General features: G+C 32.7%; 1 protein-coding gene and 1 long non-coding RNA gene across 3 annotated transcripts; one reads left to right on the forward strand and one right to left on the reverse strand.

Moving 5' to 3' along the window:
- Positions 1-154: 154 nt before the first annotated feature.
- LOC107167347 (uncharacterized) lies at positions 155-3,675 on the reverse strand. 2 transcript variants are annotated; one of them, XM_015516360.2, is made up of 5 exons: positions 3,087-3,675; positions 1,999-2,415; positions 1,801-1,931; positions 1,054-1,212; positions 155-959 (listed from the first exon to the last, which is right to left on the reverse strand). In XM_015516360.2, exons 2-4 carry the CDS (start codon positions 2,386-2,388, stop codon positions 1,107-1,109), a joined length of 627 nt encoding a protein of 208 aa, XP_015371846.1. In that variant the 5' UTR covers positions 2,389-2,415; positions 3,087-3,675; the 3' UTR covers positions 155-959; positions 1,054-1,106. The 2 variants fall into 2 exon arrangements, with proteins under 2 accessions (XP_015371846.1, XP_015371843.1); XM_015516357.2 differs by having other exon boundaries at positions 155-962; positions 3,087-3,674.
- Positions 3,676-4,026: 351 nt separating this feature from the next.
- Positions 4,027-24,504, forward strand: LOC149058971 (uncharacterized). Its single transcript, XR_016190600.1, has 4 exons — positions 4,027-5,011; positions 5,147-5,376; positions 5,441-5,537; positions 24,202-24,504. It is a non-coding gene; the product is annotated as an uncharacterized LOC149058971 (long non-coding RNA).
- Positions 24,505-27,537: the final 3,033 nt, after the last annotated feature.

The following is a 27,537-nucleotide window of genomic DNA, read 5'->3' on the forward strand; positions in this document are numbered from 1 at the left end:
ATAGTAAATATTTTCATATCAAAATTTCTAGAAAATTGTTTTCCAACAGGCTTCAAAGAATTTGAAGTATTGTGGGACCTTATGTGTGTTTGGATAACATCATAAAATAGTTATTTCTATTTAGTAAACATAAAAAATAATAAAACCAAAAATATTATAAGGTGATAACCTTAATCATATATTAGAATTAATAAAGAATTCTTTGTTTTTAAATATAATAAAATTAATTGTCCAAACACAGAAATGGACTGTCAAAGGCAATAATAATAAAAAAAATAAAAAATAAATTGTAAGTATACATATTAATGAGGTTAATCACATCTGTTAATGTTATAGCATATTTAAGACAACACTTTATAATAATACATTATAACATAAAGACAACAAAAAATTATCATTTTAAAATAAATGCCGTTGTTGATGAACACTTGTATTATTAATATTTAATACTGTATCATAATAACCTCAAATTCGTTATAAACATGTTTTAATTGTTAATTAATATTAAATTTACACTTTAAAAGTTGCCAAAAATTAACAATAAAAAGTTTTACTTATAAGCATAATAGAAACTTTACAATTTACTCACGTATACATAATCAAATTATTAAAATAAAAAATAGAAAAAGGTAAGTTTACAAAAATCACATATATAAAAAAAAATTTAGTACCAATGACCACTGAAGAAAATAGTAAAAAAATTAATATTGCACAGTAAAACTGTAAAAAATTGTATACAATGTTATAATTTGTTTGGCGATTTAAAATAAATTATAAATGAAAAACTGTTATATTTTTGTTATTTTACCTGATCCATACTATAAACTGATGAAGATATGGACGGTGTCAGGTCATCGTGTAATGCAAGTGGTGCTGTCCAGTTGCTGTGTAGTTGTGCTTTGTTGTGGACGGGTGTTTGTGGAGAATAGAAGTGATTGTGAAATGTGGGATAGTCGTATCTACTGAGAACAATAACCAAGTTTTGTGTGTTACACAAATTTTGTTTTGGGTAAGACATAAAATTATTATTTTATGATATAAAGGCATCCTCACTTGTGATAATAGTCATTGATGCCTGATAAAGAATCAGTGAAATTCGCCTCAAGTCAAGCATCTTCACCGGAAAGAGGCGAGACTCCGCTTGGTACATGTGTGCGGAGTGCCGCTACCGGCGGGTTACTTGTTACCAACATGTGGTCCCTTTCGTCATTGCTGCACACACAGTAAAAAAGAATAAATAAACAATTTGATAAGAAATAAACAAAACACCCTATTAATCATAACATTGTATGTGTCATTTATTATTAAAAAAAAAAAAAACAAAAAACATTACTTCTTAATAACTATGGCACTAATCTTCAATGGCGTTGTTAATTAGAAGTTAAGACATTTATAAACTAGAATACAATATTTATAAACAACAAAAACAATAATTCATTTAATTGATGCCAATGTATATTATAATGTAAAGTTATATAGTAAAGCACATCATTGTTTATTAGTTATTTTTTATTTTCTACTATCTAACAATGTATTTACAAGTAAGAATAAAAAAAATACAAGATGTCCTTCAGAGTTTATAAGAATGAGTCATATTCATTAATGACACTAAAGTATAATATTTATAATACTACTCTATGGTTAATAATTAATAATTAAATCTAATAATAAATATTATTATTAAATATATTACATTTTTGATCAATTTTAGATTTAATGGAAATATTATTTAATCTTTGTTAATGAAGTAGTCACTGACGAACATTTAATTCATGAGGCACGCAGATGCTCAACACTTACCAATCTTTGTTATCGTTTCCCATTAATTTTCTAGTTTCATCCTCTTCAATAATTGTGGGTGGAGCTTCTGATGTTGGTCCATACTGTGCAGATGCCATCAAGAGGTCTGTAGATGGATTCAATGTGAGTACCTGTACAAATAAACATAGTGGTTACCTATTTCATATGAAAAACAGTATTTCTGTAGTTGATACATACTTGTCCATTGGAAGACTGAGATTCCATTTGTCGCGCTTTGCTATTGAAACAAGGGCAACTCTCTTTGTCCTTGATGTATCGGAAATAACCTATTAATAGGACAACACCAAATACAAAACAGAAGGAGCCAATAACCAAGAATGCTATATCTTCTGTATAATTGTCCTTTGTGTTGTCTGAGTTCACAAAGTTTGTGGTAATGGACAGGAACAAGAATACACCAATGGCTATCAGAATCCAACTGATCAAAATGAATGACCAGTGGAACCACCTTGGGTTACGGATGTGATTCAGGGTACGACTGATTAAGCCATTTGTTGGCTGTGACCATTCACTTTGTTGTTCATAACTGACTGTAGTTGGTTGGTATACTGGACCAGATGTTGGCATTTTGATTATTCTATCACTATTCAACACCTGCAAAAATAAACATTAAGCATATACATTTAGGCGGTAAATGGAGCACAATTTTTTTACTTATTTCTTATGAACAATAACTATAAGTCATAATAGAATTTTGTGCGCGTGTCAAAAATGATAATTTGTGGCATTCTTCATAATTGATTAGATTAACGATTGCCTTTACTAATTATTAATAATTAAATATTTTATCTTATTCTGGGGTCAGAAAAACAATTATAGCTAATAGGTAAGGAATAGATTCATAGTTATTTAGAAGTACATACCAATGTGCCGAGATAATATTTTTATTTTTTCTAATTAAGCAAATATTGATCCTAGGTGGTAAATTCAGCAGAACAGATAATTAAATAACATAATGAAGTGTCATTTAAATAGAAAAACTGGTGATGGTAATCAAACAATAAATTAAATACCTAAGCCGGTTATTATGTATTACATTTAACGCCAAGGATGATAGGTAACTAATGGAAATGGCTTGGGGACAGATAAACACTTTTGTTGTAGAGCAACAAGGTTTACTGAGAAGGTTCAAACTGAGAAGTACAGGTTCAAACGACAGATATCGACAAAGGGTTGGCCAGAGGTATTCTGGTCCGGATCAAACAACATAAATGTGGGGTTTTATTTTGTGTACTCTTTGATACTATAAATATATCTACACTTACTACGCTAGAAGAGAGCTGCCGCAAACGGTGTTTTCCCTGCGGATATTTTGTTCTGCTTCGGACGTCGTCGTCTCGTTATAATATCATACCTACTAACGACCAAAAATCAGTCGGTATCACACTTGTAACGAGCGTCGTTGAATAACAAAAACGAGAGTCGTAAATACTCGGTACTATTTTCTATATGCAGTATGAAGGTATCAGCAATAATGATAATAGTACTATAGTTGTAGCGTAACAGACAGGTGGTCGGTTATGAGCTTTGGGGGAGGGGGGGCTGAGCACGTTTGAAAATTTCCTTTCACCGAGTTTCCGTTTTTTTTTTTTTTTTTATTATTCGTTTGCGAGTAAAAAATTTAAATTTACACCAAAAGTTCAGAACGCGCGCACAGCAGTCGGCGGCGGCAAACTGTTAACTAATCGCGGGCTGGTGATGGACGTAAACGAAAAAGTGTCAAGAGACGGCGGCGGCGGCGAATGGCAATAGGCGATAATAGTACGAGAGTCTGTAGGTGGGTGGCCAGTAGTAAAATAATAATGATATTCTTTTCGTGTATGTCGTCTCCTGTACTCTGAATATTCTGATAAAACTCGGCGGACCACGGACTCGGGTCGACGAGACGTCCCCTCCGCGACAACCGCCGACGGTGTCCGACGGACGCGCAGTGTGGCCAACAGACGGACACCACCCAGTTTCCTATTGTTCGTGGCCGGTCGTGTATTACACATGCTTAAATCACGATTGTCGGCGCACGGTAATACCGTGCGGACGGGACCGCGTGCGACGCGCCGCACTAGGAACGGCGACGGTGCGTTCACACTCGAACGCAGCTGACGAACAACGCGAGATCGATGACCACGCACACGCGATACTCGCACACACGGCGCGAACGTCTCCTCGACCCTCGCCCACGTCTTCCGTTTGTTAGTCATTCGAAATTCGGCGCGATCGGAATAATAAAAACTAAACGTAATATCACATACGTATTATAGGAATCGTGTGTCGTCTGGACGAGCGCTTCGTCGTCGTCGGTGGATGCGATGACCTTGTACGGGCGAATAACGACACTGAGAGAGTGAGAGATGGCGAGATATTAATTCGAGATCGACTACATCTGAGAATGCGTTTGCCGGTCGGTTTTGACGTTTTTTACTTGCCATCTTTGGCAGTCTTCGATAATATTTCGTTTTACCTGTTGCGCTCGTGTTCGCGTTTGGCTTCCGAGACGTATGTCGTAAACAACGGAAAAATCCTTTCTCGTCGTTTTCCGTCCGCGATGGTCGTCAAACCGATTCAGAGCACACTGCGTTTTGTTCTCTTCTCTCTCACCCGCGCGTAACACAGACAAACACACTCACGTGATACGCCAACTTTTTTTCTGCGGATCCGCAGGTGTAAACGTTTAGGTACAGAGTAAAAATGCAAAAATCTCACATCGCAAATTATATTGAAACTTGAGAATAATGTTTGCTTTTCGAAGATTTGACGTGAGGACGTAAAGTTTTAAAATGTATAATCTCCATTTAAATTTAAAAAATAAAACGTTAGTTATAAATCTAATAAGATTAGTATATAGTATAATATATAGTTAGTTTAATATGTATGATACTAATACCAACTACAATTAAAATTAAAAGTAAAATCATCTACGACTTCTACACGCTCATCTTTACAAAGTAGATCGTCTGTTACACGAACGGATTTTTGTATCACAAATAATATGATTTCACTCGAAAAAGATTGCTACACCATAACAAAGAACATTATTTCGCATAAACGAGTTTTGTTTATAAGCCGCACGTTGGTTAGTGAATAGTGTGAGTTAATAAAAAATTGTAAACTAATATACTCTAAACTCTTAATAAATTAATAAAATTCCACATCTTGTCGATCATTTAAACATTGTATTAAGAGGACGCATACAGTGAGTAACGAGTATTTTAAAATTGTAAATAATTTTTATATCTAAAAATACTCATAACTTGGCTTAAAATTAAAATATAATAAAAAGCCTATGAGATGCACTCGGTAATAATCTTGCCTTTAATTTTTATAACAGGTCAATTCACTCTAAATTTTAAAATAACGGAGATAAACGTGATCTGCTGAGCGTAAAATTTGCTATGCTACGTACTTGTACGACGGAGACAACACATGCGGGTTTGGCGTCCTCTTATTAACAGAAAATAATATGAAAATCACTTCTCTTTAGCTCGAGCATCCCGATATGGAATTCAATACAATACACAACCATCCCTTCTTTCGCCTCCGTAATTGTAATATAAATTGGTGTGATTTATTAAATACCAATTTTTATTACATATAATAATATAAGTACATTTTACATTCGCAGTTAAACCTACAGGAATACTGAATTTATTTACATTCGAATTTGAGATGCATACCAAGCAAGAAATGCGTTATAAAATGCAGTGATCACTCGGCATACGGTATTATAATATTATTTTTATTTTATTTATATTAAGCCTCGTCGTCAAAGGCCATTGGCGTTGGTTTACAATAGGTTACATATATATACAATTATTTACAGGTTATATACTATATATAAGCTTGGACTTAATTTATAATATTATTATATCGATACCAATAACGTAGAATAATATTTATCATTTATTATTCTATAGTTTCGTCATTCGAAAATCCGGTAAATTATCGAATTAATAAATATATCATATTATGATAACGTAAAATAATGTCTTGGTGTTATGTATTTGTTTTTATTTGCAGCGATTACTATACAGGGTGATTGATTTATCATAAAACACTCATTATTTCAAAAGTATAGAATTTTTTCAAAATATTTTCTTACATGGTGTCAAGTTGTTAAAAAACCAACGATTTATTAAAAAATTATATTTTTAAATATTTTTTATCCTTAACATTTTTTAAGTTTTTTACTTTTCTAAATGACAACATAGAGTTTCAATTTCATATTCCAAAGCAGAATATTTTTCTAAGTATTTTGATACATAGAAATCGAATTTGGGGCTAGTAGTTTATGAGTTATAAGTAATTAAAGTTTAGACAAGCGGAGTAGTGGATAAACATTTTGCGGGGTAACCCCGTACAACTCCACTCTGCCAATCTAAACTTTAAGTACTTATAACTCATAAACTACTAGCTCCAAATTCGAATTTTATATATCAAAATACTTAGAAAAATATTCTGCTTTGGAATATGAAATTAAAACTATGTTGTCATTCAAAAAAGTAAAAAACATAAAAAATGATAGGGATAAAAAATATTTAAAATTTTGAAAAAAGTCAATACTTTTGAAATAATGAGTGTTGTTTGATAAATCAATCACCCTGTATAGGTCATGTATGTCTTATATAATATATATATATATATATATATATATAACATATAATATTAAACTGTTTACGTGTAAGTGTACGTATTACGCATAATTATAATATATGACGATCGTGTTCTCCGATGATTTTCACTTCGAAAATCGGAGACTGCGCGGACTTTAATATCATATTATTATTTGTTTGTATCGAATATATTCGAATGTTGGACTACGTAGGGTGTACATAGTACTACATACCCATCTCGTTATTAATAATTTATTATAGACGGTTGTTTAAATTAAGACGTTACGCGTATGAGCCCGCGTCATAAGCTCGTGCCGTGCGATTATGATGATGTTGTTACTTTAACGTTTCTTTTAATCGGCTACATTAAATACGACGCTATAGTTATGCACATAATTACATAAATTATTATTATGATGCACGTTGCACGTAATATAAATGCGTTTGTCTTTCTTACCGTGTTTGTTAGTGGTCGTCTATTATTTATTTACTCGTGCGCCTCAAAAATGTCTGATACTACAGAACTGATTACCTATTGCGTCGTGAGATTGTGGAATTTATAATTATGTCATTACGTTCAGTATGAAAATAAACACAAAAAAGTCGAAAGATGCGTGCAGCAAGAGCAATTATAAATAAAACTATAGGGCAAGAATATACATCATCTTCGACATACGGATACGAGGAAATCGAGATGTATAATATTATATACAGAGAAAAAGGGGAAAAATCCATTTATTTTTGGAAGTCCTTTTTATATATTATAAAGAGATGTTGAGGGAATAGCTCCAAATAAAATAGCATTTAATCAAAACAGAGCTTTTTTACATTAAAAAATATTACCCTACATGTCATTATCAGAACAAGTTTTAGAAAACATGATATACTGTTTAGAATATAATTATATGCTTTATGGTGGATTGGCGGAGGCGGCTAAACGTGAGTGCACGATCGCTAAAAAAAAAAAACAAAAAAAAGGAATGATGCTTTTGAGATTTAAAGCTACTATGCAGACGTATGCACAGGAGAACGCTCAACATATAAGTTGGACCGATACAATAAGTACAATACAAAATGTATGACTAAAAATTTATTTGAAAAATATCAAGAAAAGAAGGGATTAATGGATTGTAATTTTGCTAAGACGCTTTATGGTTGCATGTTGCTTGGATTATCATACGAACAAATTAAAAGGAAAAAAAATGACAGAGAAGAGTAGAAAATTTCTGCAAACCAGCAAACCAATTCCAAGACTAAACTGAAAAGAAATATTTTAATATCATTCATACTATGCAATATTTGCACGGTGGTGATTCAAAATAGCGTTTTTCTTTGCATATTTCCTTTAGACTGTATTTAACTAGATAATATCTTTTTCTTGATGTCGCTACAGTTTGTTGAATTCACGTAGTAATATATCGTCAACAATTTATATAATAATAATGAGTATACTATTATACCGTGTGCGCGTATTACTTAAATTACAAGAAATCTGTCATGTCTTGGCCTGTAGTAGGAACATGTCTAAATAAGACAATATCATCAGTTTGAGAAAACTGATTACCATATTGATTGTACCTAATATGGTAATCGGTTTTCTGTCATGTATCGTTATATATATATATATATTTAAATACAATTCGATTTAACGACTGCGAGAAAAACGAACAAGCAGTAAAAATGTAAAACACAAATTACGTTAAAGAATAATTTTTAAGGTTGTTTAAACAACTTAATTAAACATACAGTATGGTGTGTATTCTGTGTCGTATGTATGTTTATGTATTACCTATGTGCTTCGTGATGTACCGTGTTTTACCTAAGTTAAATATTAGTCTTTATTCTTCAAAAAACTTAATTATTTAATACCTATGATATCCTATACGTGTCACGAGTATGATTTCCATTTTTTTTAATCTGAATTTTCAACGTACCAATGAAAATAATAAATAATTATTAATTTTCCTTCTTTTTCGCGTACCTAAATATATAATATAATAATAATATTATTAAACATATTTTATTCCTAATACAATAATATTATTAATTAATATAATTATTATATACTGCAGAAGTGCAGACGTCTATGCGAAGCGAGAAATCGTGATAACAACTCGAATTTCTTTTCCACGAACCGTTATAATATGTTATAATAGATGGCTTTTATTTTATGTGAGGGTCTATTGTCGGTCAGAGTATATTATTATTTATTATAGGTTTATATAACTACATTAATTCTAGTGGAAGAACTCCCGAATAATGTCCACAGAACGAGCGAGAACACACACTCAGATTTTAAAAACTGATTTTACACACTTGTTAAAACTCAAAAATTAATTATGAGAAGGATCGGTTAATAGTTCAGATTGACGCTAAATTTGTATATCCGCTCCACCAATTTTATTTTCTACCGGTGAGTGGATTTGAGGGGGGAGGGTAGGGGTTATAGGCATATTGTGTGCATATCACTTACCAAGTGGATATATTCAAAAAATAGTATGGGTTAATATATAATATAAAGTTATACATAATTGCGTATGGGAAGTCTGATTTTCATTCGGAGGTTTATAATGTACGTAATTGAAAACGATTGTTCATTATTATAATATACCTAACAATAATAATATATTAATATGTTAAGTTAAGTACCGAACGAGAATTCGGTTATTATATACATTGTTATTTGTTACTGCACAGCTAGGCGTCATATCGTAGTTATTTCGTTTCAGTCAATTGATATTTTTTAACAAGAACAAAATATCTCTTTGTTTCACGTTGGTAAAAAATTGTAAGCCAAATTAATAAATAACATGCACACGCATTAGACATATTATTGTACAACATGTTAATATATACTCAATGCTATTATTATATGTAGTTTATTTTACACCAGCTATTTTGCAGATGAATCTATACATAAAAACATTATATATTTTTTTATTGAACTTAAAACAATCAACAGCAAAGGTTATTAGTTTTTTGTTTAATATATAATGAGTGATTTCTAGAGCTAAAATCATACAATTTATATGGTGTTAATTTTGCGCGGTTTCCAGTAACATTAATATTATCGTTATCGTTTGTAGAAGGTTTAAATTGTATTGTATTTTGTTTAGGTCGGTTTTTCTTAGGAAAACTAACATATTTTCGATGTTTTCAATGTCTGGTCCAAATGCTTCATTCATGTTGGTTGGAATGTTGAATTTTCTGAGTTCGTCGAAATATTGGCAGCAGTGAGCACTCTGTTATTATATGTTTTACAGTTAGAATAACGCCACAAACTGTGCATTGAGGGGGTTCCTCTATGGCCATAAGGAACTTGTGAGTCAGCCTTGTGTGGCCTATTCGGAGTCGATTGATTATAATTTTTTCTCTCCTGCCGAGATTCGGGTCTTGCCAGTTTAAAGTTGTGTTTTTTATTTTCCTGAGTTTGGTCAGTTGCATGTATCGAACAGTGTGATGCATTTGCCATTTTATTAAAAAATTTTTTTTAATAAGAATTTTGATGTTATAAGTTACAAAATTTATTTTTTATTAACATAAATCAACGCAATAAAAACTTATTTTCTCGGACATATTTGTTTCCGATTGAACTTATTTAATTTAATTTTTAGTGCACTATTGCAGCCTGTAGGTGCTAACTAGTATAATAGTACCTATACATTTTACTATATTAACAAACGTTTTTGAATTCATATAAAATTCCCAAAAAGGATATTATTCAACAAGTTTGATGTATCATTTATTTAATATAAAATGATATAATATGTACAATAAGTATCGAATAATCATCCAAATATTATTAGTTAAGAAATAAGAATTAAGGTTTAAATTATTTTATAAGTTTTTCAACAAATAAATTTAGCGATTTAATACCCTACAACCATTGAATAAAAAAAATAAATTCTCAACACATTTGTATAGAATGAATATGTAAAAAAATCTAATTAAAATGTGAGGATAAAGAATAGGTATTAGGTGGTAATATAGGTGTTTGTTTTCTGAGATAACTATTTGGTCAAAGTTAATCGCGATATTAGTCACGCACGTTTCATTTTTGTAACGTTTAATTTATTTTCGACATTTATATACAATACTTTATGCAAAATAAATATTATTATTATATTTATATTATAATAATTATTGATAGTAAATAATAATAACAATATTCATATCGTTATAATTTATCAGCCTGCACGTGGTGCAACGCCAACGCATCATATGAATATTTTATATCGTATATAATAATATGTTCATACGATACGATTTTTCGTGCTAAAATTTTATAGTAAAACATCATGACGTATGTGATTATAATAATATGCATTTTTAATTACAAATGTTTGCTTTCAGCCTTTATTTCGAATAATAATAATAATATATTGTAGTATTGATACTATAACACTATCGTTGTCATAATTGTAAACGCGACATATTGAGGTAGACGTGTGGTAGCCGGTAGGTACTTAGGTATGTGGCTATGTACAATATAAATTATTTTACATTTTTTTAAAGGATTCGTTTGTTTGTAATTTATATGATAAACATCAAACATTTATATACACACACCAACGCACAATTTTTATAAGTCAAATGTTGTACATATTATACGAATATACGACTTGTGTAGGTATAGCTTAGATATGTATCTGTGGTAAATTTAGAATATGTTTATGATGCGTAGATATAAGTAATTTGTGTTTATCTGCAATATTTTATCAAACAAACTTGTCTGCTTTTGCGATTAAGCGATTAACTGATTATAAGTTTCGAATAATAACCTGCAGATTATTGTCGAGATTTAAAGGTAAAAGCGATCATTAATAAAGCCATATGCTAACATGGTTTTCTTTATTCAAACAGACTGACTTAACATTTTAATTTTTGACAAGTCAATCCCGATTTTGGGATTCTAAAAATTCTACAATTCTACCTGATATCTAAACACTGTGATAATAATATAATTGTATAATATACAATATATTACCTGTACTTGTTAATAATAAACTTAATAAATATAATCTTAGCATTATTTTTCATTAATGATTATTATACTATTCATCTCAACTGCACAGTAACATTAGATTTAAAGAAGTATCTACTTGAAGAATTAAAACCCTCTTCGTAACTCACGGGGTCAACAACCGGCAACCAGCAACCAGGTGTCGCAAAGATTCGAGTGTATATTTGTAAAACCATATACTACCTATACCATTGATTATAGAATTGTCTATTCTATAATCAATGCTACTACCTATATGGCTTTACATATACAGATCTAAGAGTTGAGTATACCATTAAAGCTGATATAACCACATATAAACCCATATAATACAATATAATATTATGTGGACCTTTAAAATTGTCCCCGCTAAATTTGCTCAACCCATATCCACTTCCTCCAACGCCTTGGTTCAACTTATAGAAACGCGTATGGTAATTGTTATTAATTGTCTTACCTATGTATATAGATAACAATTTCGTTGCGTCTCAAACGCCGTATGAATTCAAATCGTTTTAAAACACATATAGCCACACAGGTTACCTGCTGTGTATGTATTTTTAATATATCAACGAAATAAGTATGCGAGTGCACGAACTTCCGGAAACTCGTACATAATTATATCGGTTTATAAGGATAATGGAGATATATGCAGTACCAACTACCAGCTATATAATAGACGGCGCGACTTTGGTTTTATAACTTATAAGACACCTTATATGATATAAAGTACGTATGGTATCGGTATGTATGGGCACAAGTGTTGGACGGTTATTCGGTGATACTTAATAATATTTATGAAATTATGCGCGCGTTTCTATGCTCACGTGATATAAGATTAAATGTATATCTCCTTATATAAATTGTGCACATGACGTATATCCATTATATATATATATATATAATATGTTTATATTATGCGGCTCTTAAAGTCTTAAACATACTATAGCATGGACGTTTGATCGAAAACGCACAACCCTCCTACAATGATGTGGCAATGAGTTGGCAAAATCTTATACCATATATGTATCTAGTACGATACTATGCGTTCAATTGTGTAGAATAATTTATTTGAAATGATCACGTGATCACATTGATCAATTTATAGTTACGGAACCGAAATACGCAAGTTCACATTATACCTATACACAGACATAACCAACTTTGTGACGGGGAGAAACGAGGCTCTGACCCCGGTGGCTGTGTTTCAAGCCCTTATCCGTCTTGCACGGGCGAACTCTCTCCTCGCCTTCGTGACACGGTCTCATCCCTCCGGCGAGTTTTATGCGCGGGCGCCCGGACGCCAGTCACGCCTCCCGCCCGCCGGCGGCTCTCTTTCCGAGATCGATCGTTGGGTCTCGAGTCCCGTGTCGGCGACCGCCGGTATCTTACCTCCGGACAAGTTTCTCCCCTTCTACTAATGCGTTACTCCCACAGTCTCCACGAGGCCGTCCACATAGGCGCGGGTGTGCGACGAGCCGGGCGCGGGCGCGGGGCATGGCCGGCGCACGCGTGCGGCCCGTCGGGCACGCGCTCCACTGCTAACCAGAACGTCGCTTTCCTTCCGGGCCGTGAGGCATTGTCGGTCTTCGCGGCGGGGCGTATTTCTGGTTCCCGTGGAATGGGATTTCGGAAGCCATTCTTCCCGGTACCCACAACGACCGTTTTCCCGCTGGCATTATCGTCGGGGACGGAGTTTTAGTCCGCCGCGGCGCAACCCTTGTTGGAGCGGTACGGTTTTTGTCGCGGGTTTCCGTTCCCGCACCGATTTCTCGGCGGTGCTTACTAGCGGCGATGACCCCGAGCCGGTCTTCTCCGTGCACTAGGCGTCCTGAACGGTCTGGGTTCAATTGGTCGGACTCTCGATCGGAGTCGGACGGGTGATAGCCGGCATGTGATCGGAGTTCCACGGATAGGCTGGCGTGAGGTACCTACGCGTGGTTACTTTCTCCCGATCCTTCCGTCTCCACTCGCCCAATTTCCCCATCGGTATGTCGCAGATCTGCGGGCATTTCCTTTCAGTTGTGCCCTTATTCCTACTCGGGTCTGGTTTTCCTCGTGCGGATTAGGAAGGGGTTATCCCTCTTTACCCTCGATCCTGGCTTCCCCAGGATTCCGTGTCGGAATCTTACATTAACGCCGAAGCACGCCTAACGAGCCAGCCCTTCATCAGTGCGCTTCTCAAGCGATTCATGTGCGAATCTTTGAAGCGCCCGGATCATGACCTCAGATCCGGTCATGTGCTCTAAGCTGCACGGCCAGTCCGCACCGGTCGCTTGCGCCGCAGCTATGAGTTGTTCTCTTTCTCGGTCAGCAAGTGGGCATTCAAACAGCAGATGCTCGGCGGTTCCTGCCGGGAACCCGCAACGGCAAGCTGCATCGCCAGTAAGGTTGAAACGGTGGAGTGAATGATTGAAGTCCCCGTGCCCCGACATTAGCTGAGACGTGAAGTGGTCTGGGATACACCACCCACGGTCCAGCCGCGTCCGGACGTCCGGGAACCACCTCTCAGTCCACCTTCCCTTACTAGAGGCGACCCACTGTTGCTGCCAAAGGAGGATGGTTTCAGCGGTATATCTTTCCTCCCTATTCGCTGCCTCGAGGGCCGTCATCGCGCCTCGCCTTACCGCGGCTCTGTCCCTTTCAATTCTGGCCAGTTTCTTTAGTTCGAGGTCCAGCGGGGGCACTCCCGCTAGGACCTGCAACGCCACCGTGGACGTCGTCTTATAGGCCCCCGTTATCGCTAACAACGGTTGTCTCTGTGCCATATTTGCCCTCGCTCTCCTGTGTCCCGAAGCCATGCACTTCTCCGCCCAAATCGATGCCGCGTACCCCATCTGAGGTACGAACACCGATTTGTAGATCCGTAGTGCCACGTTGCTCTTAAGTCCCCATCGGGTCTTGGCGACTCCATGCAGTCTGCTGAACAGGCTTTTCGTCGCTTCGGCCTTCTCCGCTAGGTGAAGGCTGAAGTCCTGTTTTTGGTCAAATGTGACCCCAAGGTATTTCGCCTTGGCGGTCGATCTTATCTTTACTCCGCCCAGTCGGAGTTCCAGCGGCTTCGAGAGCGAGTTTTTAAGCCATAGCGTTTGGAACTTGGCCGCGGAAAAGGTGAGTTTTCGCTGCTCCGCCCATTGCGACGCTCTCTCGAGTAACGCATTTGTTCTGTTAGTGATTATACCTATACACAATCATGATGGTCAAAAGTTATAACGTATACAAATGCACGAAATGCTTTGGCAGACACGTCTAAAATTAATAACTTTACAATGGGTGACTAAACAGCAGTAACGAAAATTCTTACTTTATACAATAAAAAATAAAAAATAAATAAATAAGGCTCGTGCTAATTATTCCTACTGGAAAATTTAAATTGGTTTTGGCAATTTTTATGAGGCTATAAATTATAAGCACCACTGAAGTCTCATCATTCACTCATCACACGTGACACACTGCTGACACGTGCTATAAGTGTTCAATCGTATAAAAAGACTAATATAATATATATATATTATAATGTAGGCACATAGATACATAGGTATAGAGTGCGTAGTGTGATTCTTTTAATGAGTTGCATATTTTTTATCGTGCCTATTTTTTGGTTTTAAAAAAAAAGTGGGGTTTGAAAATAGTTTATTATACAACATGGGTACAATGGTACAAAGAACTTTTAACGGGTAGATATTTTTAAAATTGTGACTTACAAAATTTCTAAAATGTTAGTTAATTAAAGATTGAATATTATTTTCAGATATAATGACACAAATGAAAATGACATACCATATTATGCTTGATATTAATAAATATTTTTCTAAATGTATAATAATTATATTTAACTAAATGCATTTCTATATTAGGTAAATCACCCATAATCATATTTATTATTCGGTATAGGTAAATAAGAACTCCATATTTTTTCGTTTCATTCCGCACTTAATTTTTTGGATGTAATTGATATCAAAATCTAGTGTAAAATGATTTTGCTACAAGTTCGCCCTTTCATGATGAATGATGATTAAATTATATTTAGTTCATAATATTTTTCCATAAGTGCACCATGTTGACTTTTCCACTAATGGGCACCGATGGCAGTACTTACAATACTTTTTAACTTAATATAAAGAATACTATACTCGTATTATAGCAAGTCATGCGGTTGTAAAATAGTTCGCTCTGTAGTGTGTATTGATGGTGTGAATTTAAATCCTTTATAATATTATATAACATATTTTTTTTATATATTATTATTAATAAAATATGCGACTCGTGTTTTGTAATATATACCTTCGAGTGGTGGTTATTTGTCGTCGCGATGAAATCAATCGTTTTCTCGCTGACGTACCTACGCGAGAACCGGCATGAAGTCATGAAAATCACATTCCGCTACAGTTTAATTGTTGGTGTAAGTTATTAATTATAATAAGCATGCTCATTGCTCGCTATATATATATATATATATATAATACTTGCAGTATAAATATAGCAATAGGCTGGCGGAATTAAATTATACATAGGATGTCGAAAAGAAAAGAAAAATATCGATTCAGGCAGGTATCTATATAATTATACAGGGTGCAGAACAATCGGAGTTTTCCGCTTTCCAATTTACAGTCGACGCAGAAAAACAGGAAAATAACGGTGGACCGTGGCACATCATGCATTCTGCAGTAAACATTATGTATACGTCATAATATTATTGAAATAACGTACACCGTACAGTGTAACGATTGTAAGTCGAAACGATAATACCGTACCCCCTATATTATACTGGAATATAGTAAGTGGCCAGTTTTTCCGAAGAAAGTGAGAAACTCCTTGCTAACCGTTGATAATTTTCAATCGTGCGTACAAAATCGACGACGGTGCGCGCTGGTTTATAGTGCACATAATTAAATCATTACAGGAAATATTTTTACATCTGATATAAGTATGTATTGTAATCGATTAGTTATTTCTGCGATGATATAGATCGTAACGTCGACGAATCCGCTTAAAATAAAATATTATGTAACCAAAAAAAATGAAAACTAAATTTTTATAGAACAATCAAATATCCAATAGGAAGACGAGTTATAAGTACAGCTGATAATTGTATTGGTCATTTCCATACCTACTTACAATACTTACATACTTTATTATATAATTATGTATATACTAGACCACGAGATGAACTCGCAACAGTTGCAACGCATCATATTATACAGTATTCAGGTTCATCATCATTCAGAGATCATTCATTAGAAATAAAATGTAGAATTGAAAGAGCTAGGGAAGCATTTCGTAAAATTTCGAAAGTATTCAAGTGTCATGACCTGTCTTTTGCTATAAAAATCAGACTGTTACGGTGTTATGTGTTTTCTGTATTATTATATGGAGTCGAAACCTGGACATTAACAGAGTTAACATCATAGGCGCACATAGGGTGTGAATTTAGGGGGTGCTGAAATAATTTATAGTACACAGACCCGTGGGGAGCGAAGCCCCCCACTACACCACCCTAATACTATAATAATTGCATTGCAATAATTATAAATTTTATTAAAAATAAAAATAAATATTTTGTAATTATATTACAAGTTATAATAACATGTAATCATTAATTATTAATGTTAGACAAGATTTAATTTTCTGTTTGATATTGCAAATGTTTGCAATATAATTTCCCCCTCTATTTTATTGGTAAGATCACTCTCAATGCTAAGCGTAGATAGCTTGGTAAATCTTTCTATCTTTCTTGGCCCATATTGGTGCGTAACCAGTTTTTCAATCTACGCATAGCTGAGAAAAGGAGCGTTCACACGTTGACGAAGAAATTGGAATTGTTATTCCCAATAGCTTACAGACATTTGGAAACGAACTTTTATAACATTGATTTTTCATGCCTTCATATATAAAGATGGCTGGTAAACTATTCATTAAAACCATCATTTCTGCTGATAAACTAACTGTTGATATTTTCAAAATATCCTGATATACATAAACAGATTTATATAATAATATTTTAAAAGATATGACTATGTAATAAATATTTTAAATAGTTTATGCGGTGCTAATTTTAAACCTGGGAGTGCTAAGCACCCCCAAGCACCCCCCTATGTGCGCCTATGGTTAACATGCAAAAAAATTGAAGCCTTTGAAATGTGGTTGTATAGGCGAATGCTAAAAATTTCATGGACAGATCGAATTACTAACCAATTGGTACTGGAAAGGATGGGTAAACAGAAGAAACTGTTAACTACATTAAAAACTAGGAAGCTGGAATACTTTGGACACATTTTAAGAAATAATAAACGATACAATATACTACAGCTTATATCACAAGGAAAGATAGAAGGAAAAAGAAGTGTCGGAAGGAGACGTATTTCTTGGCTGAAGAATCTCCGTGACTGGTACAATACAACATCTATTGATTTATTTCGGGCATCACTTGACAGGAATAGTATAGCCAATATGATATCCAACATCCGGAACGGATAGGAACTCACAGAAGAAGAATTCATGGTTCATTATATTGAATGCACTCACGAACAGTGTCTTTTTTGAAAGGGGGTTTATGCACTTTTTTATTATTCTCAGACCACATTATAGATACATTAATTGATTAATTGTGTTATCATATATGTTTTGTATGTCAAAAATAAGTCAAAGGAGGAAATTACATCCTCGTGCTCCGGTGTGCACGCGCTTGACTCGCTTTTCAACTTCGAAATGAAAAACTAAGTAATATTTTAAAATAGATTTAAATGAATGACGGTATGTGGTAATAGACTGTTGATAATGATAATAATATAAATTATAGTATTAGTTAATTAATGACACAGTCGTGTCATTTAAATTAATTAAATTTATACATTAGTTTGTATTTCACTATTATACATGCTAAAATTATTTTTACCACAAGTACCTAAATGTTAATAATATCTATGCAAATAATTAACATAATAACATTCAGAAAACATTGTTGGATAAGCCGATTCACCCCCACCCTCACACAATCATAATCAGAGAGGCCTATTATTCTGTTTGAAATAAACTAAAATAAAAATAACACGTACGGAATTATGGTGCTATGGTCTTATAATATAATATTATAATTTATGATTTAATATACATAATTGATATTAAGTTTGTCATTTGTAAATTAGACTTTTCCATACATTGGCGTGCTCCCGGGAACAATACAATCATTAAAGAACAAACATATTATATAAACATTAAAAATTTATAATTTTGAAATGTCGATTTTTTAAATTATTATTAACTTCGGGTACAAGTGTACACTTGAATAAATGTATAAAGTATAAATTAATATGTTATGATTACATAATTTAATTTTTGTATGGCAGATCGTAGATTGCTAAGTTACAATATTTCTGTTACTCGAACAAACTGCAATGCTGACGAATTTATGTATAATGTGACGTGTTAGGTGTGCAATTCGTCAATTCTGGTTTTATACTGTTTTTTCATTAGAATGTCTTGTAGTAAGCATACAATTTATTACGTGTTTCGTATTTTAAACCATCATGTTATCGAGTTACGTACCATATTTTTCTTGACCATTATAATATACTACAGTATAGGTATGTAACTCCTCGTATGTCGGTTGTCTCGGATTTCTTTAAAAAAAAAAGTTATGAAAAAATTACGAAAACAATCCTTTTTATTTTTGTTATTTGAGTTCAGAAAATCTGAAACATAATATAAAGACATACTATATCACCTAAATTGATCGTGTATTTCTATAACTCTATAATAACAGTACATTTATTAGTGTAAACATCAAATACAATAATGCATCATGATGATAGACGGAACATTATTGAAAATAATATTATGTATACATCACAAGTCTGCAGGTGTAATTATATAAAGTTATCCACTCTTGATTTTTCATAATTAAAACAAAAACCGTGCACATTTCTAACCTTAAAACTGTTTTAAAGAATGTAACTATATATATAATTTATATAAACGGCGATAGAAATTAGAAATAAGAGTGTTATTGAATTGCATACACACTGCATACCTAAAAATTTTTATTTTTAATGGAGCACATCAATTGAGTAAGTATGTGATCAATATTTTGTAGGTATTATATATTTATATTATTGTTTTTACGTTTAAAGTTTTCAATGCTGAATAGTTTGTGAAATTTTATATCTTAATATTCTCAATGGAGGAGGGGGAGAAGCAGTTGAACTTTCTTAGCCCTCCACGGGTACACCACAGCACATGGATATTATTATTAGGGTTAGGATGTTTATGCATTAAAAAACGTATAATTATGTATGCATTCATAAAAAAACAACTCAATGAAAAAATTGAAAAATATGTGTTATAAATAAAGGGACGGACAAACAATTTTTTTATAGATGTAGTGACAAATTTAATTATTAATAGAATATCAACTGAGCGGCTTATATTATAAAGTAAGCTTTTTACATTAGGCATAACCATAGAGTGATTAGAACGAAAATGTACAAATCATTTTTGAATAATTTAACAAAACAAATATACGGCAAAACACTATATTATGCGCAGTATGCTCTACAATGGTCGCGTAAACTAGACTTAATTATAAATGATTAAACATGCTGTTAAAATATTTGATAAAATTGTAATGGCTTACAGTTTTATGATAAGTTTCGACTGTGACAATCATAGTATATGATTGTCGCATCGACCAGGGTTATCGTAAATTATATTAAGTATAGGTTAGTTAGGACCTTACTGTCCTTACTCCATATAACCGTATTGAATTCTCAACAATAAATAAATGATAATTTGATTGTATTTGTATATAATCAATATAAAATACATATAATTAAACTTAGACTAAATTCAGTTAAAAAAATATTGTTTTGGTTAGGTTAGATCTAATTACAATATTTTTCAGTATTTTGCAGCAAAAACTGTCAAATATGCGCTTATAAATAAATTATAAAATATACGAATGTATATGCAAAATTAAATTTTGATATTTTTAATATATATAGATGTCATGAAGACATGAACCATATTTCTATACTAGAACGGAAGCTATTGGACCGGCCGAAAAAAATGTGCAAAATCATAAGCTTCCTAACCCTATAATTATTACCCACATAATATTTGATCACACCTGTCGGCCTGTCGGCTGTGCACAAGAACACAACTCCATTGAAAGTTTACCACATTCGCTTACGATTGTCATGCGCGTGTTTAATATTGTGTGGCATTACCTTATACGTATAATATTATGAATGTATATCATACACGGTCGTTAAACGTATAGGTACGTAATATATAGGCACGGAATCGAAATGCACTGTACGTATTATATGCATCGATAGTTCGCGTTATGCCGTAATAGGACGACAGTACGCAGATATTCCGCGGCTGGTGTAGTGTAGTTCACCTAAATATTCATCGTGTTAACCTCATATCGACGTGTCATGTGTGTAATATGTGCCGTCAACTCGTCTCGCGTGCATATTATACGCGTTTCACATGAACGCTATATATGTATTATCAAGCACACTCCGCGTGAATTGAATAACATTATATTTTCGCCCATGCGACCGAAATATTATGGTTTTTTTTTTCAACGTGTAGCCTTGACTCACATACTTTTTTTAAACTATATTTTACACGATCAGTTTTCAAACATCGCGAGTTATTATTTTTGACGTCTGTATATTTGTATATGGGTATCATAAATATAGCAGATAATGTACAACATGCAGTATAACATTCTGTTTTTGTAAATCTATTGACGATTGATTGCAATAAATCAAAAAAAAAAAACATTACATATTATTGACGCGATGACTATAGAGAGTTATAATTAATTATATATTATACGACACCTACCGAGTGACCGTATTTCCATCACCACTATTTTGGTCTTATGTAACTCACACTTATCAACCTGTGATCTGTCTATATACAGTATAGGTCTATAGTATAGCCTGCAGCGCCCAGGAGGTAAATATGATATTAATATTAGAATTCACTATTATGTACGAAAATAGACATGGGTATTAAATCGTACCTATATAATTTATGTAACATATACTGCATGCATAAGTTGGTTGTAATACAAGGATTTATGCGGTGAGAGTTATTCGACTATATGACGTGTGTAGTCTAAAATTTTTCTTAACGCCTAGATGGCATATTATACAGAGTGACTTTTTTTTAAATAAACACTAAACACTCATGAATCTTGAAAAGTATCTACGAATGAGAGTACATATTATTTTTCACATACCCATGTGCGTAGACACGAGGGAGGGAATTAATATAAGGGATGGATCCCCCTCCATGGATTTTTTACTGGAGAAAATGCTAAGTTATGTGAGTTTTTTTTTGAAGTAGGTATGTTGGTTACATAATTTAACTGGTCAGTATTTGGCTTCAGCTAAACTTGAAGGTATTTTATGAATATACTTAGTATTACTTAGTAATACTTAGTATACTAAGTATTAGGTGTTGTGTACAATTGGTGCTACAGTGTGATTACATAATGTTGTGCTCAGTATGTGATGAAGACATTTTTCAAGTTAAAATGTACTGCCTGTAAGGAATTTTTATATTTTACTTGCGCCAGCCTCAGAGAAGTTTCCTTTTGAAAAATGGGGTAAGCAACGAAGGATAAGTGGCGTGCTAATTGCAAATCTGTAACGGTTTATAACACAGCTCTTAACCAGAATGAAAACTCTATTGTTGGGTGTGGGTCAAATGAATCTCTTACTTGCTAAACTTGCTTAACCGAATCGGTGAAGTATATGAGTGCTCAATTTAATGGTTTCTCTACACAGCTAAGTGAGGGCCTTAACGCTATAAAAGAGCTAAAAGAAGAGAATAAGTGTTTAATAATGAAAAACAATAAACTAAATGACAGCGTAAAAATATTGTCAAGGAAGGTCAATTTATTGGAGTAAAAGGAAGTAAGCAATAACGTGGAAATTATTGGAATACCTGAATCGCCTGATGAAAGTTGTATGGAAATTGTGAAGAACATTGCAGACAAGTAGGGAGTAAACTTATCAGTAAGCAAACCCTACCGTATGTATTCTAAGATTTTAAATAAACCAAAGAAAATTATTGCTGTATTAGACTCGATTGATAATAAAAACAAAACAATGATGGAGAATAAGAAAATAAAAAAATTAAACGCTTATAATCTTAATATCAACTAAGGAAACGGTGAAATTTTTATTAATAATGAACTTTCGCTTTTTAAAAGAGATCTCTTTTATAAAGTTAGAATATTTTCTAAAAATAATGATTTTAAATTTGCGTGGTACAAAGACTTTAAAATATTTATAAAAAAAAAAAATGAAAATTGTAAAGCAATTATTATATTTGATGAAACTAATCTGGCGAAGCTTCAGTAAAAGTAAAATCGACCATGTTGGTAAATAAATATTAATAAATAACAATCATATTATCATGAATGACTTGATTGTATCAAATAATTACTTACTTAAATTATAAAACTAAATATTTTGATTCCTTTTCTGAATTTGTAAAAATGTATAAATATATTAATGGTAAATTTATAAGTGTTTTTTTTGTAATAATATTAGAAACATTAACGCTCATTTTGATGAATTTTTATTGTTTCTTAACAGTGGTACTAACTGCTGTAAATTAGATGTAATAATATTAACTGAAACCTGGTACATTGTAGAATACTGTAATTTTAAGATTCCTGGATATAGACTGTTTTTCTCGAGTGTTAAAAGAAATAAGAAACCAAAATTATGGTATAATTTTATTCGCCAGAACACAATTATGTATAGAATTAGTTGAATACAAACATACTCTGGCTAATCTTACGAAACTAAGTTTTGTAATAAACAATACTCCATACAAGACTATAACACGAAACAAGTATCCTAGGGTATTACATATTCACTATGCTGCACATACATTGAATTGGGTAGTGTCTTCATCGTGTGAAAAACAGTCTGTAAGAAACCGTTTGGGTTTGATAGAAAAATACATTTTTTTTTTTTATATACACCTAAACGCCACTGTATGCTATCGGAAGCTATTGGAAGGATATTAATTAATTTATATTAGTATTAATTATTTATTTGTCTATTATTGTTATTATACCAGGTAGTAACTAGTACCTAATAATACGGTATGCTGAATTAAATTACTTGTAAGACATTTTTATAGCGTCCCGATAAAATGGGCTGATCGGTTATTTTTCTACTTTTCGTTCAATCGATGTTTAGTGACAAAATTTGTATACAGTCCTAGATGTTATAATTTTTGGCTACATTATTGTACGTACGGGTTAAAAACGCAATGGTGGGTATAAGAGCATGTAGCACATACGTGTACAATAAATTTAGGTATGTATATAATATATATAATGCATATTACATACGTATAAAATAAATAATAACGATGATGTGCATATCCGACAGGAGGCGATGAGACATGTAAAAATACACGTTTGTTTATTTACTCTCTCCTTAGATATAAAACTCTGGTCATCATGGCACTGCATATGCGTTTGATTCGCATAGGGTCTTGGGTTTGGTTAGATTGATGTTCGTAATGTACACCTATATTAGTCTGTAAACGGTATATAATTATTATATTAAGCAAGCGAAAGTCCGTAACAGCATAATACAATATTATATATGTTATGTTACTTGTATAAATAACGATACTTTAGGTCTACATATCTGCTGTAGCTGAAAATATGTAATATATATATAATATCGTATACGCGTTATTCGCTGATAATAATATTATTTACAGCGTGATATACATATCAAACAAATATTCCAATTCTGTGGGTACTTGTGGTACGATAATAATGACGTTGGCAGGTACGAGGTATGTGAGCTGTCAAATCGTTCCAATACTCAAGATGCACGGTACACCTTGACCATCTATATAAATATAGACTGCGATTGTGTGCGCAGTGTAGAAGAAAAATGTTCGTTGCCATAGTACGTAAAAATTTAAGGTACATAATAGTTAATAAACAATAATGCATAACCTATGGGAAGCCGTAAAATCCTGGAAAGTAATCTCACGAACTTTAGAAATCCGGAAAAAACAAACACACTACCCGTTTTGTTACGGACCATATTTTACCGGAATTCTAAAATATTCGGACCACATTGTCATCGACTGTAGACATCCGGAAAGTATTTAACCGTATAGTTCTCGGACCGTATTTCCCTCGGAAAGAATAACTACGTGGACTGTATAATCTCGGACCGTAGAAATCCGGAAAAAATAAACACATTTTAATCCGTATTCTCTCGTAATCCAAATTCTACATTCGCGCCATCGTGCAGTGTAGTATACCTATCACAAAAAAAAAATATTCAAACTTTCTAAGGGGTTTCAAATAGGCAATTTATAATGTATAATAAGACAAATCGAAATGTTACTAGGTATGCATTTCTTTTTATTATTCAAGATAGTATTTTTTTTATTTTAAATAGCTTATAATGTATAATTATAATAATAAATAAATCCTATTTATTCCTATTCCTATACGTCTGGCGTGCTTCGCCACTTTTGTATGTACTTACCATGTCGTGCGAAGGTGAACAAAAATTGTAAAAACGTTTGTTGAACTGTTAGTTTCCATTGGTAAGACACTTGTGATTATTATTTTTATTTACATAGACTTCAAGCCGTTGGAGATCGGTTATACCTAACTATATTAAACAATAATTTATTTATTACAAATAGTATTTAATTATTTGATATTCGGTATATTATGTATATTTAAATATTTCATATTATTTATTTTATGTATATTATTGATATTATTTTGAAATTTTGAATAAGTATAATTTAAAAAAAATGTTTTATGTGTATTGAACTAGTAATTAAAACGAATAATAGCAAGTTAGATTTTTGAAGTCCTTATAATAAAAAAACCTACTAAAAAGGCTTTTTTTGCCTATTTAGTATTTACACAGTAATTATTGGAATATATAGAGAGATGTTAAAAGTAGGGCAACATGTGTTGCAAGGTTATTGTTGAAATATGAATTTAATGATTTTTAACTAAACTAAATGATTTAACAATTTCAAAATCCTTATAACTTGCTTCAAAATTTAAATTGAAAACTTAATTACCTTTACATTCGATAATTTTTCAACAATTAGTTCGTACTTACACTTAAATGAACATCACGAAATGGAGTCTACTGAATATAAATTTGTAGTATTGTAGATTGTATAACGTTAGTATAAGATATAAACAACACAAGTACACAACATGCGGACACTTAGAGATGTATTTGTTGTATCTATGTTACTAACGCATGATGTATATTATTTATAGCTTAGCGCATTGGCAATTGGCATTCTCGTTTCGAAGGGGAATATTTTTGGAAGTCGAGTTTGAGCATCTAGAAATCTCACATAGCCCGTAAAAAATGGTAATTGAACGGGCCTGACACAGTCCTTCCGTGTACTTATGCCTGATAATTTTTTATATGTAAAAAGTTTAAAATCGAAAACAAACAATATCGTTGTTATAATCGTTATCATCTGATTATATTATTTTTCAGCCGAGTCTTGAATCAAGATGTATGATGAGCCGCGGCCGTTCGGCATCCTCAATTTCGAAATGTCATTCGCTACTTGATTGAGGACTCCAGCGTCCTGTAAATTATATTCCGGAACCTCAAACTGGTATATTTGGTCAAAATTTTACACCACTTGGGGCAACAACTTTGGTTAGGGTTAGGGTTTTTAAAGAATGACTTATAGTGTAGCATATATTATTAACTAATTAGCACCCGTGCTTTTGTAACTAGGTAAAACTTTTGGCTTTCCTTAATTTATAATAAACTGTTAGAACCGTCTCATTTAATTAGAACTTCAAACCATATGGTTGACGGAGTATTATGTGAATATTACAGTTTCTGTTTTCGTTTTCATACGCGTCAAAAAGCGGACCGGTGCAGGAGTATGCGTTTTTGATTTTCAAATATATATATATTGCTAGATTGCTGGCATAATATTATATTGTATTAACATCAAAAAGTTAAGTAAATAGCAGTCATATAATATTAACAAAGATATGTACATACACACAGGTGTGATGTGCTTATGTAGTCCAGTTATACGCTTCCGCCGTCAGCACTAATCTCCCTTCTGCAGGCTTCATCGAAATACATCGAATAGCGGTCGTATTATTCCATATTATGTTATTTGGTAAAGTTAAATATGCCACTAAAAATTAAAACCACATTTTACGTTTGGTATCATTTAAGTAACGATGAACTTCTGTTCAAAATGTGTTTTTATATAATCGCGCTTACAAACCGATTTTATAAATTGTCATTAAAATGACCGGTTCGCTGAAATGCGAGCACGCATTACTTCCACCAATACTTCAGTACCTGGAATGGTCTAGACAGTGTCCAGTATTGCATATTTATAATTCTTAAATATGTACCTAATCATTGACAAAATATGCATTGTAATAAAATAAAATTACTCTAAGCTGCATAACGGAGACCAGAATTATCGAGAAATTCTTACGAAAAAATTAAAAAAGTAGGTGTACTCACATTCCCATCGACGTGTAGCAGTCATCGACAGAATAATAATATTATAAACATAACTATAATTTATCCTAAGATTGATCACTGTTCGTGTGTATAAATAGTTATTGTTAATTTGATGACATTTGTTTTTTATTTTGTATCTGCCGACGAGATTTGCACTCACAGCAGATAACAAATTTAAACTGCGCAAAATCGATTTTAGGTTCTGAACGAATAGTGTTTAATATGTACATTGGTTTTAAAATATTGTGTCTATGTATACTGTTTGCATCCTCTATCAAGTTTTGGTTTAAAAATATAATCCAACCATCAACTATAGGTGGTTTTTGGTAGCACATTTGGCTATTCGGCAAAATCCTAGAAACTTCAGAATAACCAGAGAGATTCGAAATTATCACCAATGACTTGTGTTATGATTTTGTGTAGACATGATGTGATTTAAAATGTGTTTATACTAATTTTTTTTTAAAACTCGTAACCAAAATAAATTATTCCATTCACGGTATTGTTCGGTATTTACTTATAGTTAGTTATATGCAATGTTTACTAG

This window comes from Diuraphis noxia, unplaced genomic scaffold (genome assembly GCF_037042655.1).
Source record: "Diuraphis noxia isolate RWA-SAM2 unplaced genomic scaffold, SU_Dnox_SAM2 contig0002, whole genome shotgun sequence".
NCBI lineage: Eukaryota > Metazoa > Arthropoda > Insecta > Hemiptera > Aphididae > Diuraphis > Diuraphis noxia.

Bases quoted from the DNA above. Each gene is read 5' to 3' on its own strand.
- LOC107167347 (XM_015516360.2), bottom strand. From the start codon at position 2,388: ATGCCAACATCTGGTCCAGTATACCAACCAACTACAGTCAGTTATGAA. The intron at 1,932-1,998 runs GTATGTATCAAC...TTATTTGTACAG, and splicing joins CTCAGTCTTCCAATGGACAA to GTACTCACATTGAATCCATC. The intron at 1,213-1,800 runs GTAAGTGTTGAG...CTGTGTGTGCAG, and splicing joins GGAAACGATAACAAAGATTG to CAATGACGAAAGGGACCACA.